At 38.1% G+C, this 17,922-nt stretch overlaps 1 protein-coding gene across 1 annotated transcript in view; it reads right to left on the bottom strand.

Moving 5' to 3' along the window:
* LOC132404871 (molybdopterin synthase catalytic subunit) overlaps nt 1-17,246 on the bottom strand; it is a 43,350-nt gene extending 26,104 nt beyond the window's left edge. Inside the window, exon 1 of the mRNA XM_059989433.1 lies at nt 17,126-17,246. Within this exon, the coding sequence (XP_059845416.1) occupies nt 17,126-17,246 (121 nt within the window). The remainder of the gene's footprint in view (nt 1-17,125) is intronic.
* Nucleotides 17,247-17,922: the final 676 nt, after the last annotated feature.

The raw sequence follows: 17,922 nt of genomic DNA, 5'->3' as shown, positions 1-17,922 counted from the left end.
CCAATTAATGTAATCAATACCAGAAAATGCTGTAACGGATGTCAGTTATAAGCATGGTTAACCACTTGCAGAAGTTCTAACCATGATGTCTTTTACAAATTTATACATTTCTGGCATTATGACATTAGCACAATGTTAACAATAACATTAAGTTAGTTGTTTTAGGAGAAAGCATTTAAACAGTCTTTTAGTCCATCTGTGACAGAATGCTGAAGACTTCACATCCAGTGAATTAACTTTGATGTAATTACTGCTATCAAATAAGCAAACATACAATCAACTTTTGCATAACTTAAATCACACAAAAAAAAAACAAATGCAATAAATAATAACAGCTTGGTAGCACTGGTTGTAGAAGACATGCTGCCATGGAAACTATAAAAGCTCTTTTTTTAAAATCATCTTGCATGAATATATCAAAGGACCTCAGTTTATTTTCCCACCTGAAAGGTTTGGCATTGCCTAAGGTTTCTGATGATATTGAAAACAATACTGTTTCTCCTGTGAAATATTAGTGTGCAAACAATAGTAGAATATTTTCTTCAATGAGTTGATAGTGGTGAAGATTCTGAAAACTCTTAGAAGGTAGCAGTAAAATGCATTGTCTGGCAAGCTTGTGGAGAAAAAGATTTATTTCCATCCTAGGCACAAGAAATCCACTTCATTATATTTCTGAAGTACTTAAATAATTGAAAAATCAATATCATGGCATTTAGTACATATTTGTGCAGTACTTATCTGATTCATAAATTAAAAAATCAAATTTGATATTTTACTTTAGTGCATGAAGTACTCTAAATATATGAATAGAGACATATTGCCTAAATCTTCTTTGATCCATTCAAGAAGATGCTATACACTAGCTACAGCCAGCAGTGGGGAGTGAAAGATCAGTATACAGACAAGTCTGGACAACTATGAGAAATTGCCGCACAGACCACATAAGACAGTGAACAAATCATATGTCTGCCCTCTCCTCCGATCATAGCATATGAAAAGTACAGAGACTAAAATATGCCCCCAGCCTGCTTTCTTCACATACACACACAGTTTTTGGCCAGCCTTTGTGCCTCTTTCTAAGTAAGCAACTAATGCAAGTTCCTATACTATTTATCCCTCTAATGCTTTGCCAGAATACTGTTGGCATTGCATACCCTGCTTTTCTAATGCATTGCCATTTCACGTTTAGCATTACTTTCTGGGATTTTGCATCCAGAAACCACGACCCAGCCAAGTGACAAATTTTTGCTTCACAAGTTGGCTTAGTGGCAGCTGCTTTGTACTTAATCTTAATTACTTTGTTCTCAATTTATCTTTCCAGCTGATACTCAAAATCCTGGAATGACTTTTGAGGACCAAAATTATTTTGTTATTTTCAGTCTACTGATTAAACATTTCCATTAAATTTCTGAGTGCAATTAGTAATCACTAACCTATTGCTGTTTATAGTCAGTCCTGGCTTCTATGTGTTGTCTTTTTAAGCAGGCATGAAAACATAGCCCCATGTCTTTAAACAAGCAAAATAAAAGATCATCTGGTCTGAAAATGTGTGCCTGTGATGCATATCATGGTGTAGTGGTGACTCCATTTCCAAAATATCTCAGTCTCTGAAGCACTGTAGGACACAAAGTCATAAAATGTAGTTTCTACAAATGATGCAAGACCAAAGCACATCAATTCATATTCTTAGAAATGACAACTGCATTCCCCAACTCCTCTTCTGTCTATACGGATCATCAGCTTCACTGCCAATCAAAGCAATGTTATTCCCAGTCTTTTTTGAACTTCCACTACACTCTTGTTATTTCACAAATATGCCATTAATGATTTTAGAATCATGGTCAGAAATGTCATTCCAATTGTTTAAGCCACAGCTAGATATCACTGGAAGTGTGTGCAATATTACCACTACAAGCAGGTATAAAACAGTACTTGCTTGTTTTAATGGAAATCCTCAGAACTAAAAGCAACAGCTGTATGGCTAAATATTTGAAGAAATACATAATAGTATAATTTCTGGATATAAATTTACCTGGGATTAAAAAAATTAAGTTAATAGTTTAACTTTAACGTTCCAGAGGAACATTGTTTCATTTGGTTGTATAAATGGCATGATTGGATGACAATAAATTTGAACTAATGACAAAATAAGCAGATACATTTACAAATCTCTCTAAAATGGTAAAAATAGTTGATGACTTTAAAATCAAGATCCTCCATTTTCTCTTCAGTACAATATCTTAATCAAATCCAGCAAGAAACCATCAAATGTTTTCCTCCATTTGATTATAATAATCAGCTACATTTTTTTTAAATTTCTGACACATCCTCTAGTACTTTTGAGATCTTTCCTCCACTCAGTGGGATTTGCACTCTCATTGGGTACTAAAGACTTGTGAAACCAACTGGCTGAAGTGTTCATTGAGCCCTTTAACTCTCGCTTTGGCAGACTGAGTTCAAGCAGGCTTCAAGAAGAACCTGGTAACCTGCCTCAATGACTATCATCCAGCAGAACTTACATCCACTGTGATGACATGTTTTGAGAGGTTGGTAATGAAACATATCAACTCATGCCTGAAAAGTGACTTAGATCCATTGCAATTTGCCTTCTAGCACAACAGGTCAACAGTAGATGCCATTTCATTGATTCTTCACTCAGCCCTAGAACATCTGGACAGCAAAGATGCACACAGATGGTCATTACTGACTACAGCTTGGCACTCAATACTATTATCCTCTCAAAACTGATCAATAACCATCAGGATCTTGTCTTCAGTACCTTCTCTTGAAACTGGATTCTCAATTTTCTCTCTTACAGACCCCAGTCAGTTCAGGTTGGCAACACCACCTCCTTCATGATCTCCATCTGCACAGGTTTACCACAAGGCTCTACTCCTTCTACACTATGACTGTGAGGCTAAGCACACCTCCAATACCATATTTAAATTTGCTAATGACACCACTGTCATTGGCTGAATCAAAGGTGGTAACAAATCAGCTTATAGGAAGAAGATTGAAAATCTGGCTGAGTAGTGCTACAACAATATTTCACTCAATGTAAGCAAGACCAAGGAGCTAATTATTGAGCTCAGGGGATGAAACCAGAACTCCATGAGCCATTCCTCATCAGGAGTTCAGTAGTGGAGAGGGTCAGCAACTTCAAATTCCTCGGTGTTATCACTTCAGAGGTCAAGTCTTGGGCCCAGTACACAAGAGCAATTATGAAGAAAGGACAGCAGCGCCTCTAGTTCCTTAGAAGTTTGTGAAGATTCGCCATGACATCTAAAACTTTGACACACTTCTATAGATGTGTGGGAGAGAATATATTGACTGGTTGTATCAGAGCCATCACAGACTAGTTGCAAACATGAATTCCCTTGAATGGAAGATACTACAAAAAGTAATGGATAAAGCCAGTCCATCACAGGTAAAGTCCTCCTCACCAATGAGCACACCTACATGGAGTGCTGTCGCAGGAAAGCAGCATCCATCATCAACGACCCCCACTGCCCAGGTCATGCTCTCTTTTCACTGTTGCCATCAGAAAGCTGATACAGGAGCCTCAGGCATCACACCACCAGAATCAGGAACAGTCATTACTCCTCAACCATCAGGCTCTTGAACCAGTGGGGATAACTTCACTCAACTTCACTTGCCCCATCACTAAACTGTTCCCACAATGTCTTTTGCACATTGGTTTGTTGTCTGTCCTGTTGGATGCAGTCTTTCTTTGATTCTATGATCTTTCTTGGATTTACTGACTATACCCTCAAGAAAATGCATCTCAGGATTAGATATGGTAACATACATGCACTTCAAGAATAAATCTGCTTTGAACTTTCTATGTACCATTATAAAATTTCATAGATGCATTACATTTCAATGTCACCTACCCCTTTTGCTGCTACTGTTAATTTGTAGTGTCTTTTCAAGTCTCAGATTGGTTTATACTTGAACAGATTAAAGCAAGCTCATTTCAATACTATATTCTTCAGTTTTGTAATACAGAATTTCTTAAGATATTTTAAGCCTCACCTTCTCCAGTCAGATTCAGATCTTTTATTTTATCCAACACAAATTATCATTTCAGACTTCTTTACCAGGCACCTTCATTACATTAAATATCCACTTCTCTGGGGACATACAGCACAATCCTTAATGTTTTACAGCAACTTTTTAAAAAATTAGTCTTTACTTTTCAAGCTATTTATCTTATAAGATATATGAATAGGTTTCCAAAGATCATCCTCTATTCCCAAGTGTTATAGTTCTCCACTTTCAAATCAAAGCCCAACATTTTCAACTTCTGTTTAACTGGCATTTGTTATGTCAATTTGTTCTGCACAAATTACTCTTTACGTGTGATCTGTAAATTATTAGATCATCGTTCTTTCCTACTTCTCAGTCTTCATACAATATATTCACTACTCTTACACCACTGATGCTTCTTGGCATGTTCAATCTAATGCTTAATGAGGGAATCTCCATTTGCAGATAGCCTTTTAGAAGATTGCAATAATTTTGGTTTACAAGTTGGCAAAAATCCAAAAAAATATTAAAATGCAATAATTCTATCCCAATTCCTTTAAAATTGGAATAACAATCTAAAAGTAAGAAACAAAGACAGAAAATGCTGGAGATACTCAGCAGGTCAGGCAGTGCCTACAGAGAAACACTATCAGCAATTCAGGACATCTGAATGGTGATATCACCTGTAATTTTAATTTTGATTTTCTCTCTACTGATCCTGCCTGACATGCAGATTATCTCCAGCAATTTCATTTTTTATTTTAGATTTCCAGCATGCACATTTTTTGTTTTTAAATCACAATATCTCAGTTGGAAAAACTTACATCAATCAGTGTCACATCAAAAAACAGAAATAAGTTGTCTGTTCCCAGTCCATTCGTCCCTCCCCACAAATCTCCCTTCTGGTACTTATCCCTGCAAGTGGTAGAAGTGCTACATCTGCCCAGTTACCTTTTCCCCACTTACATTCAGGGCTTAAATAATCCTTCCAAGTGAGGCAACATTTCACATGCAAATCTGTTGGGGTCCTCTATTGTATCCAATGCTCCTGGTGTAGCCTCCTTTACATAGGTGAAACAGGGGACTGCTTTGTTTAACAACTCAGCTCCAATCACAAAAAGTGGAATTTCCTTGTAGCCAACCATTTCAGATCCTGTCCGATTCCTGTTCCGATATGATGGTGCATGCCTCTTCTTCTGCCATGACGACATGAAACACCTCATATTCCGTCTAGGTAGCCTCCTATCTCCAAGCATGAACATTGATTTCTCCAACTTCCAGTAATTCATTTTTCCCTCCACTTCCCCCTTTTTTCATTTTCCCACTCCGGCCTCTTACCTCTTCTTCTCACCTGTCAATCACCTCATCCTGGTGCCCCTCCCCTTCCTTCCATTTCTCGCATGATCTACTCTCCTCTCCTATCTGCTGCTTGACCTGCGGAGTTCCGCCAACATTTTGTGTGTGTTATTCTGAATTTCCAACATCTGCAGGACCTCTTGTGGTTAGAAATAAATTATCACCAGATTTAACTATATTATCTTTTCTACAGATTTTGAACATTCTGTTACTTATCAGTAAATAGCTGGCGATGGAAGATATAAAATCAAAACGAATAAGGATTGGAAATAATTGAGAAAATAGGAGACACAGCTGTTGTCATATTGGAAAGACGACGACAATAAAATCCATCTTGTGTTAGTTTCAAGATGCAATTGTTTCTAATCAGTTAACAACATGAAAGTTGACTAAATTAACTTGTGACCAAAAACTGGAGAAAAAAAATAATTGATTGTTTTCCAATACATAAAGCATGAAATTAGGTAACAAAGAAGTAGGTAAAATGTGGGAAATTACCATTGCCCAGTCTAAGTTCACTTAGGCAAAAATAAACAGATTAAGATGTTTCCTGCTTTATGTATCACAAACAAACTTAAAGAATTTGAACCAATGTAAAACAATTTTTTATAAGCTAGCCTCACTGTAAAATACCCCTACTCTTAATTAAACATGGTCAAAATTGATGTTAATGGTTTACCAAGTCATAATTACTGTATGCTAAGAAACTATCTGACCAGATGTTAGACAATATTATATTCACTCACTGAATAAAATATTTAAAAGTTTTTTTAATTCTGTTTGAGCTTCTACCTAGATCATACTAGCATGTTCTAATCTTTATTTAAAATTCAGTATAGATTAAAATAAATTACAAATTACTCCCCATTTTCCAGTCTGTGAAAATCATTGACAGCTCAGCCAATTTGAAAGTGACACATCTGCTTATTCCTTGAATTCCGCAATATGAAGCCCAGTGAACTTTCCGTGTTGAAGTCTTCCAAATGAGGCCATGCTTACCTTCTCAAGTGACAGCCTGAAAGTGAGCAGCGGAGAGCCCTGTGACCTGGCCAGTATTCTGTGCACCATCACAGAAAGAGGGCCCACTTATTCTAACATTGTTCATCATGCAATCCTGCAGGCAAAATGGCCACGTAGTTTCTATCATTACAATTTTGAAATTTAAAAAACATCAATATGTAAACCTAATTCATAACTTCTTTAGAACTAGGGGCACCTCCAGGATAGAATTAATCCATCCTCTTATTTTTAATCCTTTCACCACTGGCAGCTGTCCATTACGGTGGTAAGGATTTTCTCTGCTCCATTAATTTTCTCCTTAAGACTCATCTCTTCAATCAAAATGTTGATCACTTGTCCAGATATAATCTTAAATGGCCAAGTACCAAAACTTGTTTGTCAGTAACATACATGTGAAGTGCCATTAGACACTACACTATATTTAAGATAGCTGTTATGCCCAAACAGTTTTAAGTATTTCATTTTCTTTTCCTTAATTTCATTAATTTCTTTAAATGTCATAATTTAAAGGGTTTTCTATGATTCATAAAACATAACACCAGCACTAGCACAGTCAGCCACTTATATCGTGGTCTAATGAACCTCGCTGTATTATGGGAAGGGTGGATGAGGTCACCTTTCTGCTCCTCCTATCACATACAAGGAATCACATACTTTTTCTAAGGATGCAACCATGACAAATAGAGAATCTTCCAGAATACTTATACAGTGTACAAATCTATATTTAAAATTAAAGAATGAACCCAAGCTAAAAAGGTATCATGGCTTCAAAGCTGCTCAGGTGTGAACATCTCATAATGTTCTGGCGTCATAAACAAAGATTAACTAAATGTCTTCTTATGAATAATTTAAGTCCAGTCCAAACGAGTTCAAAACGCAAATGAAATTTTATATTTTATCATAGAGACATGATCTGAGAAAGCATTGAATGGAAATTTGTAAATAATTAATGTGTTAGCACACATTGAAGAGAAATCCAATTGTTATAATTCCAGATTTAAAGAACAGTGATTAAACATCCATGTTCAGGATCTACAGTATATTGTTATTATCAATCAAATAATGCATACAAACAGTACTCAGAAATTAAGTTAGGTGAATAAATTATTTTTAAACTGACAATGGAAATATAGAATAATTTCCTTGAAGCAGCCTTACCATTTCTTGTTAAATATCAAAAACCAGCAGAAACTGATCAGCTTTGAAAATCAAATATTTACTTGGAAGTTCACCATTACAGTAGCTTGAAAAAGCCCCCAATCCTTTGTTCAAATAAATGAGTATTACAACCAGGGATTTTTATCAATTTAACTGAGAATTTTTATTTGTGAATTACATGCTCTTTTTTTCATAGTACAGCCCCCAAAAAAAGGAAAATTGTAAAGCATGAAAAACTAAAAATTAAAAAACTGAGAAGTCACAGTTAAAAAGCACTCATCCTCCTTTGTTCAGTATGTAGTTGAACCACCTCTCATAGCTTTTTACAGCCAGTATTCTTTTTGGATAAATCTCTATCAGCTTTACACAACGTGATGCAGCAAGATTTACCCAGCCCTCTTTGCAAAATTGCTCATGCTGTGCCAGGATATTTGGGGAGCAGCAGTAGGCAGTAATTTTGAGGTCCTGCCAGAGATGTTAGATCAGATTAAGGTCAGGACTCTGACTGGGCCACTCAGGACATCAACTTTCTTCATTTGAAGCTTCTCTTAACGTTGCTCTGGCAATATGCTTTGAGTCGTCGTCCTGCTGAAAGACCAATTTCCTCCTTCATTTAAGCCTTCTGGCAGGGGCTAGCAGGTTTTTATTCAGGAACTCTCTGTATGTAAAAGCATTCATCTTTTCATTAATTCTGACCAGATTTCCAGTCCCTGCTGCTGAAAGGCATCCCCACAATTTGATGCTACCTTCAACATGCTTTATAGTGGGATGGTGTTACCTGGCTTATGTGCAGTATTACATTTACAGCACACAAACTTCTTAATATCGATGCCAAAAAGGTCCACTTTAGGCTCATCTGACCATAAGACCTTCCTTCACATCTTTATAGTATCTTCTAAATTACGCTTCCTTTACAGGCAATGATATGCTTTTATTTTACTCAGTGTTTCCACTCTTTGCCACTTTTCCATAAATACCCTTTTTCTGCAAAGCCTCAGTGAGTGTGGAGACATGAACTTCATCGCCATTTCCAACCACTAACCTCTGCAGCTCAATCAGTGACTGTTGTGTCACAGTAGTTTCTCTTATAAGTGCCATTCTTCTCCAGCAACTACATTTAGAGGGGTGGTCTGACCTGGGAAGGGGGACTGTTGTTACCCATTTTTTTCCACTTTTTCACAATGGACTGCACTGAGCTCCAAAATGCGTTCAGTGCCTTTAAGATGGCTCTGTACCTTTCCCCAGATTTGTGCTTCTCTAATATCACTTCCCTGACTTGTCTTGAATACTCTTTTGTCTTCATTTTGGTTTGGTCTGATGAAAATCTACCATACTAATAGACCTTATAGAGAGGGGGGTATTTATTTATTCTTATGAATTCATGGAAAGCAGGTGAGCCTCCAGTTTTCTACATCAACAAATTGGGTGAGTTGTTAAAGATAGAGTAGTGATTTTAAAGGGGGTTAATATTCTTCCAGTCTCACAATTTTTGTTTTTAATTTTTAGTAAATTGTTGACAGGTTTTGAAATTTTCCGTTTCTATTTAAAATGATGCACAATGTTTTGCAGATGGCTCAAAAATCCTACTTCAATATATTTCAAATTTAGAAAATGAGACAGTAAAATGTGAAAATAGTTTTGGGGGCTGAATACTTTTTCAAGGCACTCTATATTTTTACATTACCATTTATTACCATTTAAAAGTTAAAGCAGTATTCCAAACTGTCACAAAGAAGATCCTCCTGAAGCTCACAAGTTTGTGAAACTGATGATTAATCATGGAAAATAACAGTTCCTATATTCTCTAAAAAAAAGTGAATTACATCGTTAAAAATAGTAGTAATTTTTATAGTACAGTATGCCCCTTTTCGGTCAGAGGTTCCTAACCTCGGGTCCACAGACCTTTTGCTTAATGGTTTTGGTCCATGGCATAATAAAGGTTGGGCACGAGTACTTTAGATGAAGTTATACTAATTAAGATTTTCCAATTTTGAGGCAAATCACAGAATTATCTTATGTTGTTTTTCACCATTTAAATATGTCTTACTTTTTTTTTGCAATTTGCTTTCTGGTTTTATACCTACTAAGACTCCTAACTAATATAGGACATCCAGTGTGATCATTAGAACTCAGAGTAAGCAAAGTTAGAGGAAATGGTAATTTCACAAAAGAAGCACACAATAAGTACATAGGTGTTAGCCTTTACTTTATAAAGATATATTAAACAAGGACATGCAATTCCCATAACAGACAGAGAAAATATAGTTACCCTATAATGCAGTGGCAAAGGCAGAAGCCTGGGGCAGGTCCACAGATTACTAGATCAATTTCTAAATCACAGATGGTACTTGGTACAGAAATATCAACACACTATAATGACTGAAGATGAAAGACTAGGACAATTGCCAATTCCTAATTCCAATATTACGAACATGAAATTCTGAAAACATCTGTGGAGGAGGGAAGGTAAGTTCGAGCCTTAACAGTTAAAAAAACATAGTAATGCAGAAATTTTTTTTAAATCTCAAGTAAAAAGGATAAAAAGAACATAATAGAAGCCAAGCAACACACACAAAATGCTGGTGGAACACAGCAGGCCAGGCAGCATCTATAGGGAGAAGCACTGTCGACGTTTCGGGCTGAGACCCTTCGTCAGGACAACAGAAGCCAATATCCATTACTTCTCTCATCAAACAAAACCATTGCCTAGGTATCTTTACAAATGATTCATTGAATGAAAAATACAATGGGCAAAATATATTAAATAAGACATATAGATAGGGTATTTGAATGTATAATGGATTAAAGGAAGTTATTCATAGAAGTGGATATTTCTTTTCAAAATATTTGTGAGACCTTATCACTAGCAACTTCATATATTCCAAGAAAATAATATCACATTGAAAATTTCAGATCATTTATAATGAATTCTACTACTTCTTAAGATCAGGCTGTAGCTGATCTAGATTTTGACTGATAAGATTTATTCTGACTTTATTGTGGATCAAAGATAGCCAAGTAATCATTCTCATTATAGATCATTATAACCATTTAGCTACAAATGGATTTTTAGCAAAGCATTTAAGACAGTGTCATGACCAATAACTTTTACTACATTTGACACTTTCAGGATTACTTTAATGTCCAGTGCAATAAATCAATATTTCTTTAGCTACTGGCATCAATGATAAGGATTTCAGACCTAAATAGTTAAGAATCTCAAAAACATAGGTTAAGCTGCCTCTCCATTTCAAGCCTCTTCTAATTAGTATACTGAGTTCTATTGGTTACATTAATTTTCCAAATTCACAAGTTGCATTTGCAAAGCAATATTATCAGAGTCAATGGTATCCTAGCAATCCTTTCAAAGTCACATCTATATAACACGCTCTAGCAAGGGAGAATAACGTTTATTCAGCTTCCTTGAAATAGCAGGTGTAATATCCTTGTAACAAGATGTGAGGAAAAAATATCACGTAGTGCAGATATTACCAGCCTGGGGTGAGCATGACACAGAAAAGCTAACAGCTACTCTGATCAGAACAGCAAAAGAATTTCTTACCTTGTCTAATACTCAAATTATGACAGGAGTATGTAGTTTCTGTAAGTGAAGACATCCTTATTGATTCGCAAGCATTTCCCATTTCATTCTTAAATGGGCTAAACCCCAGTGAATTGCTCCCTGAACTACCTCCAATGGAAAGCCTTTGACCCCTCACACCCCAACATTTTCCAGTGAGCTGTTGCTGTTCTGCCTGCCTCTGGCTCATTCTCCTTTTTCTTCTCCCCTCACACTACAGCACCAAGATCAAGAATAGTTCCTGCTGAAACTAACAAATGTCACTAGCTCCTGGTACACCACTCTTTGTAGATATAACCAATTAATAAGCAACTGTAAACATAAGTCTGAATTAAGACAGAAAAATGCTAAAACCAACCTGATGAGTATTTCTGAACTTTGTTTTATTTCACGCTCCCAGCATTTGCAACTTAAGAATAAATAAGACCATAACACATACAGTAGGAGCAGAATTAGGGCATTTGGCCCATCAAGTCTGCTCCGCAATTCAATCACGGCTGATCTTTTTTGCCCTCCTCAACCCCATTCCCTGGTCTTCTCCCTGTAACCTACGATGCCGTGTCCAATCAAGAACCTAATAATCTCTGCCTTAACTACTCTCAACAACCTGGCCTCCACAGCTGCCTGTGATAACAAATTCCACAAGTTCACCACCCTCTGGCTAAAGAAATTTCTCTGCATCTCTGCTTTAAATGGACGTCCCTCTATCCTGAGGCTATACCGTAAATAAATCAGCAATTACTCCAGAAATACTTGAAGATTCCTTTAAACAGTGTAGTGGGACTGGGGGTGGAAAGAATACTTTTCTTCCTATTGCCTAAATAATAGATGCTTCTTACATACTTAATACATAGATCCTCTCATTACAATTAACATTAAAGTAGCATACACTAATTTACGTCATAATTTGCATATATTCAGATAAAGTGATGGTACACCTATCACACCCTACAAATATGTATCGACATCAGATGCCTAACTAGATGTTGATGCTATATGCCTTGTTCCAATTTATGTTCAAGGTCAAAGTGTCTAGGTTCTTCAGCTGTAGCAAGAAAACAGTGATGTCAGTTGGAGTCTTCTTCAACCTGAAACTTTATTAGGTGTAGAGACCTTATGGAAGACTTTGGGACTTACTTTCAACTGACTATACAGCAAGTGGCCTTACCTATGTTTAGTCTCTCCTGCTAGTGATATATACACACAAGGAAATGGTAATCATATTGTCATATATTAGCAGGCCTTTTGTCCCATTTAATCTTCAAGCACACATTCAAAGTAGTCCAACTCAAATCTCATGTTACTTTCACCAATTTTCCATCTACTCTTCCAGATTTGACAACTTGACTATATATTGGGTAAATTTACAGTAGCCAATTAAGCAAAAAACCTGACACCTTTGGGGTGTCTGAGGAAAGTGGGAGAAACCAATGTGGACAAGTATAAGGATGCAAAGACAGGAGCAGAAGTCATAATTAATCAGGTGACTGGAGCTGTGAAGGATCATCTCTGTTAGTGATACTGGTGAATTTGATTCCACAACTACTACAGAACCAGGCTGCTTCATAATTATCATCTCCTGAGTTTTTATCAACTTAGCATTAGACATTAAGTATAAAAGGAGGGATTTGAGATAATGCGTGAATTGTTCTTGTTAAAGGAAGAAATTGAACAGGCCCCAATTAAATTACTGTCAGAGTTACTGATGCAGCATTAAAATCAAGTCATCACCATATCCAGAGATATTGTCAACTGATATATTGTCTGAAATGGGAATTCAGAAAAGGTGCAGTTCCTGGAAATCCAAAATTTTAAAAATGCTGAAAATATTTAGTACATCAGCCTTCATCTGGAGGACAAGAAACAGAATTGATTTTTCCAGTCAAAGACCCTTCGTCAGGACAGGAAAGAAGTTACAGAGTGATGTGTCAGAAAGAATAAACTGAGCTAACCACTGGGATAAGCTGTAAATAACTTTATGTACAACATCTTGTACAACTGCAACATAGCATCCCAGCGACCAGATTGACTGATGAAGACCAGCATGCCAATATCCCTTTTCAACACTGTTTATCTGTGATCCCAGTTTTTGGAAACCATTTACTTGTACTTCAATGTCCCTCTGTTCTACAACACTTTCCAGGATACTATTGTTTACTATGAAAGATCTGACTTCCCAAAATGCAACACCTTGCACTTAACCAAATTCAACTCCATTTGCCACTTACCCAGATGATCAAGATCCCTAAGTAAATCTTGACAATCATCTTTACTGTCATCAGCAAACTTATTAATCATGCCTTGTACTTTCTCATCTAACTCCACCCCATATAAACCCCTTGCCCTGGGGAGATGCCAATCAATTTATGGGAAATTAAAATCTCCCACACCGGATCTCTTCGTGATTTTTACAAATGACCTTGATGAGGAAGTGGAGGAATGGGATAGTAAATTTGGTGATGACACAAAGGTTGGGGGCATTGTGGATAGTGTGGAGGGCTGTCAGAGGTTACAGCGGGATATTGATAGGATGCAAAACTGGGCTGAGAAGTGGCAGATGGAGTTCAACCCAGATAAGTGTGAGGTGGTTAATTCTGATAGGTCAAATATGATGGCAGAATAATGGTAAGACTCTTGGCAGTGTGGAGGATCAGAGGGATCTTGGGGTCCAAGTCCATAGGACACTCAAAGCAGCTGCACAGGTTGACTCTGTGGTTTAGAAGTGCATTAGCCTTCATCAATCGTGGCATTGAGTTTAAGAGCCGAGAGGTAATGTTGCAGCTATATAGGACCCTGGTCAGACCCCACTTGGAGTACTGTGTTCAATTCTGGTCGCCTCACTACAGGAAGGACGTGGAAACCATAGAAAGGATGCAGAGGAGATTTACAAGTATGTTGCCTGGATTGGGAAACATGCTTTATGAAAATAGGTTGAGTGAACTCAGCCTTTTCTCCTTGGAGCAACGGAGGATGAGAGGTGACCTGACAGAGGTGTACAAGATGATGAAAGGCATTGATCATGTGGATAGTCAGAGGCTTTTTCCCAGGGCTGAAATGACTAGCATGAGAGGGCATAGTTTTAAGCTTGGAAGTAGGTACAGAGACGTCAAGGGTAAGTTTTTTTTAAAATGCAGAGAGTGGTGAGTGCATTGAATAGGCTGCCAGCGGCAGCAGTAGAGGCAGAAACGATAGGGTTTTTTAAGAGACTCCTGGATAGGTACATGGAGCTTAGAAAAATAGAGGGCTATGGGTAAGCCTAGGCAATTTCTAAAGTAAGGGCATGTTCGGCACTGCTCTGTGGGCCGAAAGGCCTGTATTGTGCTGTAGGTTTTCTATGTTTCTAATCCTGTTATTATTACACCTTTCCAGAATCTGTTTCCCTATCTGCTCCTCTATGTCCCTGTTACCATTGGGGTCTCTATAAAAAAAACCCAGTGGAGTTATTGACCCCTTCTGTTTCTAACTTCCATCCAGAGACTCAGTAGACAAACCCTCCATGACTTCCTCCTTTTCTGCAGCCATGACACTATCTCTGATCAACAGTGCCATGCCCCCACCTCTTTTGCCTCCCTCCCTGTCCTGTCTTAAACATCTGCAGCCTAGCACTCTAAGTAGCCATTCCTACCCCGAACCATCCAGGTCTCTGTAATGGCCACAACATCATAGCTCCAAGTACTGATCCATGCTCTAAGCTCATCCACCTTGTTCATGATGATTCTCGCATTGAAAGAGACATCTCAAACCATCAGTCTGAGCACATCCCTTCTCTATCACCTGCCTATCGTCCCTCTCGCATTGTCTCCAAGCTTTCTCTATTTGTGAGCCAACAGCCCCTTCCTCTGTCTCTTCAGTTCAGTTCCCACCCCCCAGCATTTCTAGTTTAAACCGTCCCCAATAGCCATAGCAAACCCCCCCCCCCCGGCCAGGATATTGATCCCCCGTGGATTCACACCCGCCCCAAAAGAGATCCCAATGACCTTGAAATCTAAATCCCTGCCCCTGCTCCAATCCCTCAGCCACGCGTTTATCCTCATTTCACTCTATTCCTATACTCACTGTGGCGTGGCACAGGCAGTAATCCCAAGATTACTACCTTTAAGGCCCTCAACTTCCTTCCTAACTCCCTGTACGTAGTCTGTTTTCAGGACCTCCTACCCATGTCATTGGTACCAATATGTACACGACCTCTAGCTGTTCACCTTCCCACTTCAGGATACCATGAACGCAATCAGAAACATCCCAGACCCTAGCACCTGGGAGGCAAACTACCATCCGTGTTTCTTTCCTGCATCCACAGAATCGCCTGTCTAACCCTCTAATTATAGAGTTCCCGGTTACTGCTGCCTTCTTCCTTTCCCTACCCTTCTGAGCCACAGGGCCAGACTCAGTGTCAGAGGCAAGGCCAGTGTTGCTTCCCCCAGGTAGGCCATTCTCCCCCAACAGTTTTTTTTTCCAAACAGTTCTTTCTCTTTGCCACTCTCCCATAAAGCTGCAACTGGTGAAGCAGCTGGGCAACAGTTGTTGTAGTGCAGTCTCTCCCATCTTAGCCAGTGGCTTGTAACTCCTCCAGAGTTGTCATAGGTCTCTTGGTAGTCTCCCTCACTAGGCTCCTTCTTGCATGGTCACTCAATTTTTGAGGACAGCCTGCTCCAGGCAGATTTACAGCTGTGCCATATTCTTTTCTGATTGGAAAAAAAAACTCAGATGAAATCTCAGCTAGACTTTGCCAGAAGGTATGTAGGAGACTCTGGAAGAAGTTTCTATGGTCTGATGAAACCAAAATTGAGCTTTTTGGCCATCAGACTAAATGCTAACACCACACGCCATCAAAAACACACAATACCTACTATGAAGCACGGTGGTGGCTGCATCATGCTGTGAGGATGCTTAACTGCAACACATCCTGGAAGCCCAGATACAAGTCCTTCAACCCAATGAGTCTATAACAACCACAGTGCCCACCCAGCTAGTATCTATTTCCTTCAGTTCAACCCATATTCCATGCAGCCTATCAAGCAGAACCTCAATAAAGGCATTACTGAAGTCCATACAGACCATATCTGCCAAACTGTCCTCATTAACCTCTTGGTTACTTCTTCAGAAAACACTTTCAAATTCGTAAGACATGATCTCTCTCACACACACACAAAGCTGTGATGACTACCCCTGATCAATTCCCATCTTTTCAAGTGCACTTACATCTTATCCCCTCCAGTCACTTATCTACTAAGGATGTTAAGACTTGCTGGTCTACAGTTCTTTGGTTTTTCATTGCAGCCCTTCTTAAAGAGCAAGAAGATGTGCCCAGAAGGTCAGTTTTGGCATGTCCTCTACTCTTGGGGGGGTGGGGGGGAGGGGAACTGAACAAATAGGCTGTCTATTTGTTTAAGCATAACAGATGTATGAAAGATACGGATACAAAAAGCAACTTATCTGACAATATAGAATTCAATATGGAGTCCAGAAGCCTCAATGTGCCCAGACAGAAAATGAGCTGATGATCCTCAAGCTAGGAAAGGGGCTCATTACAACAGGTCCCCATTTTTTTGCTTTTTTCTCTGAAAGTGTATTGCATATCCAGCATGTCTTGTAACTGCATTTTGCAACTCCTGTATCCCTTTGTCTATGTTCTTAATTTCTAACTGCTCCAATTCACTAATTCACAAGGGCTTATCCCCATAGTTACCCTGGTTTTACCTTATTGGAGACATTCTTCCTCCCCAGCTTCCCTTGTCTACCACCCAGTTTTGGCAAAGGGTCGTCAACTTGAAAGATTAACTCAATTCCCACAAATACACCTGGACCTGCTTAATATTTCCAGCATTTTCTATATTTCTTTTACTTACTGAAAATTTAGATTCAGGCTAGTGCATCCATTCACTAGCAGTCTAGAACTACAGATTCAATTAACACCTAGAAAAATAAAGTTACACATAAAGTCATACTGTGGTCAAATTCTAATTGGACAACTCCATATCTTACCAATAAACAAAGATACTGCCCCACAAGATGGAGATTTTACTGATTCTGCCACTTCATCAGTAGAAAGCTTCTCATAAGTCACTTTTATCAGGTCCTTGGGTTCTTCTTCCAGTTCGCACATGGTAACTGGAGAAAAGAGAGGCATAATTTAACAAGTCGCGCCATCAGAATTCTGAATGGTCGTTGAACCCATGGACACTACCTCACATCTTTTGCATTACTTATTTTTTATATGTATTTCCTATTGTAAATTATATTTTTTTAAAATTATGTATCGCAACATACTGCTGCTGAAAAACAACAAATTTCACAACATATGCCAGTGATATTACACCAGATTCTGACTCTGACAAGCAGTAAATTTACCTATCCATTGCACTGACTTTTGAGCAAAGTTGTCCCTGTATACATTTTGGCATCAAGTTACTTCAGCAATGCAGAATCAATGAATAAATTAATTTAAAATACTTCCATGTATTTGTTCTGCATTTGTTCAGTAATAAACATAAATGATGCTCTATTTCTTGCATACTGTCATCCAAAAATACTTCTGTTTCTAAACAGTTTGGCAAATTAATTTGCTGAGAGACAACAAAAACATGGGGTAAAAAATCCTACAGGAAACATTACAAGGATAAGTTCTTCATGCTGTATCTTACCACACCCAACATTAATGGGTGGTGCAAAAGATAAGAGCTTTGGGATGGAGAAGTATATTAAAATGAATTGAAGATTACTTATCACACAGAAGACAGGCAGGCAGAGTAAATGGCCCTTTTTCAGGCTTTAAGTCAGCC

The sequence above is a fragment of the Hypanus sabinus genome, chromosome 14 (assembly GCF_030144855.1).
Source record: "Hypanus sabinus isolate sHypSab1 chromosome 14, sHypSab1.hap1, whole genome shotgun sequence".
NCBI lineage: Eukaryota > Metazoa > Chordata > Chondrichthyes > Myliobatiformes > Dasyatidae > Hypanus > Hypanus sabinus.
Note: the sequence above shows the minus strand (reverse complement) of the source record. Positions and strands in the feature narration are given on the sequence as shown.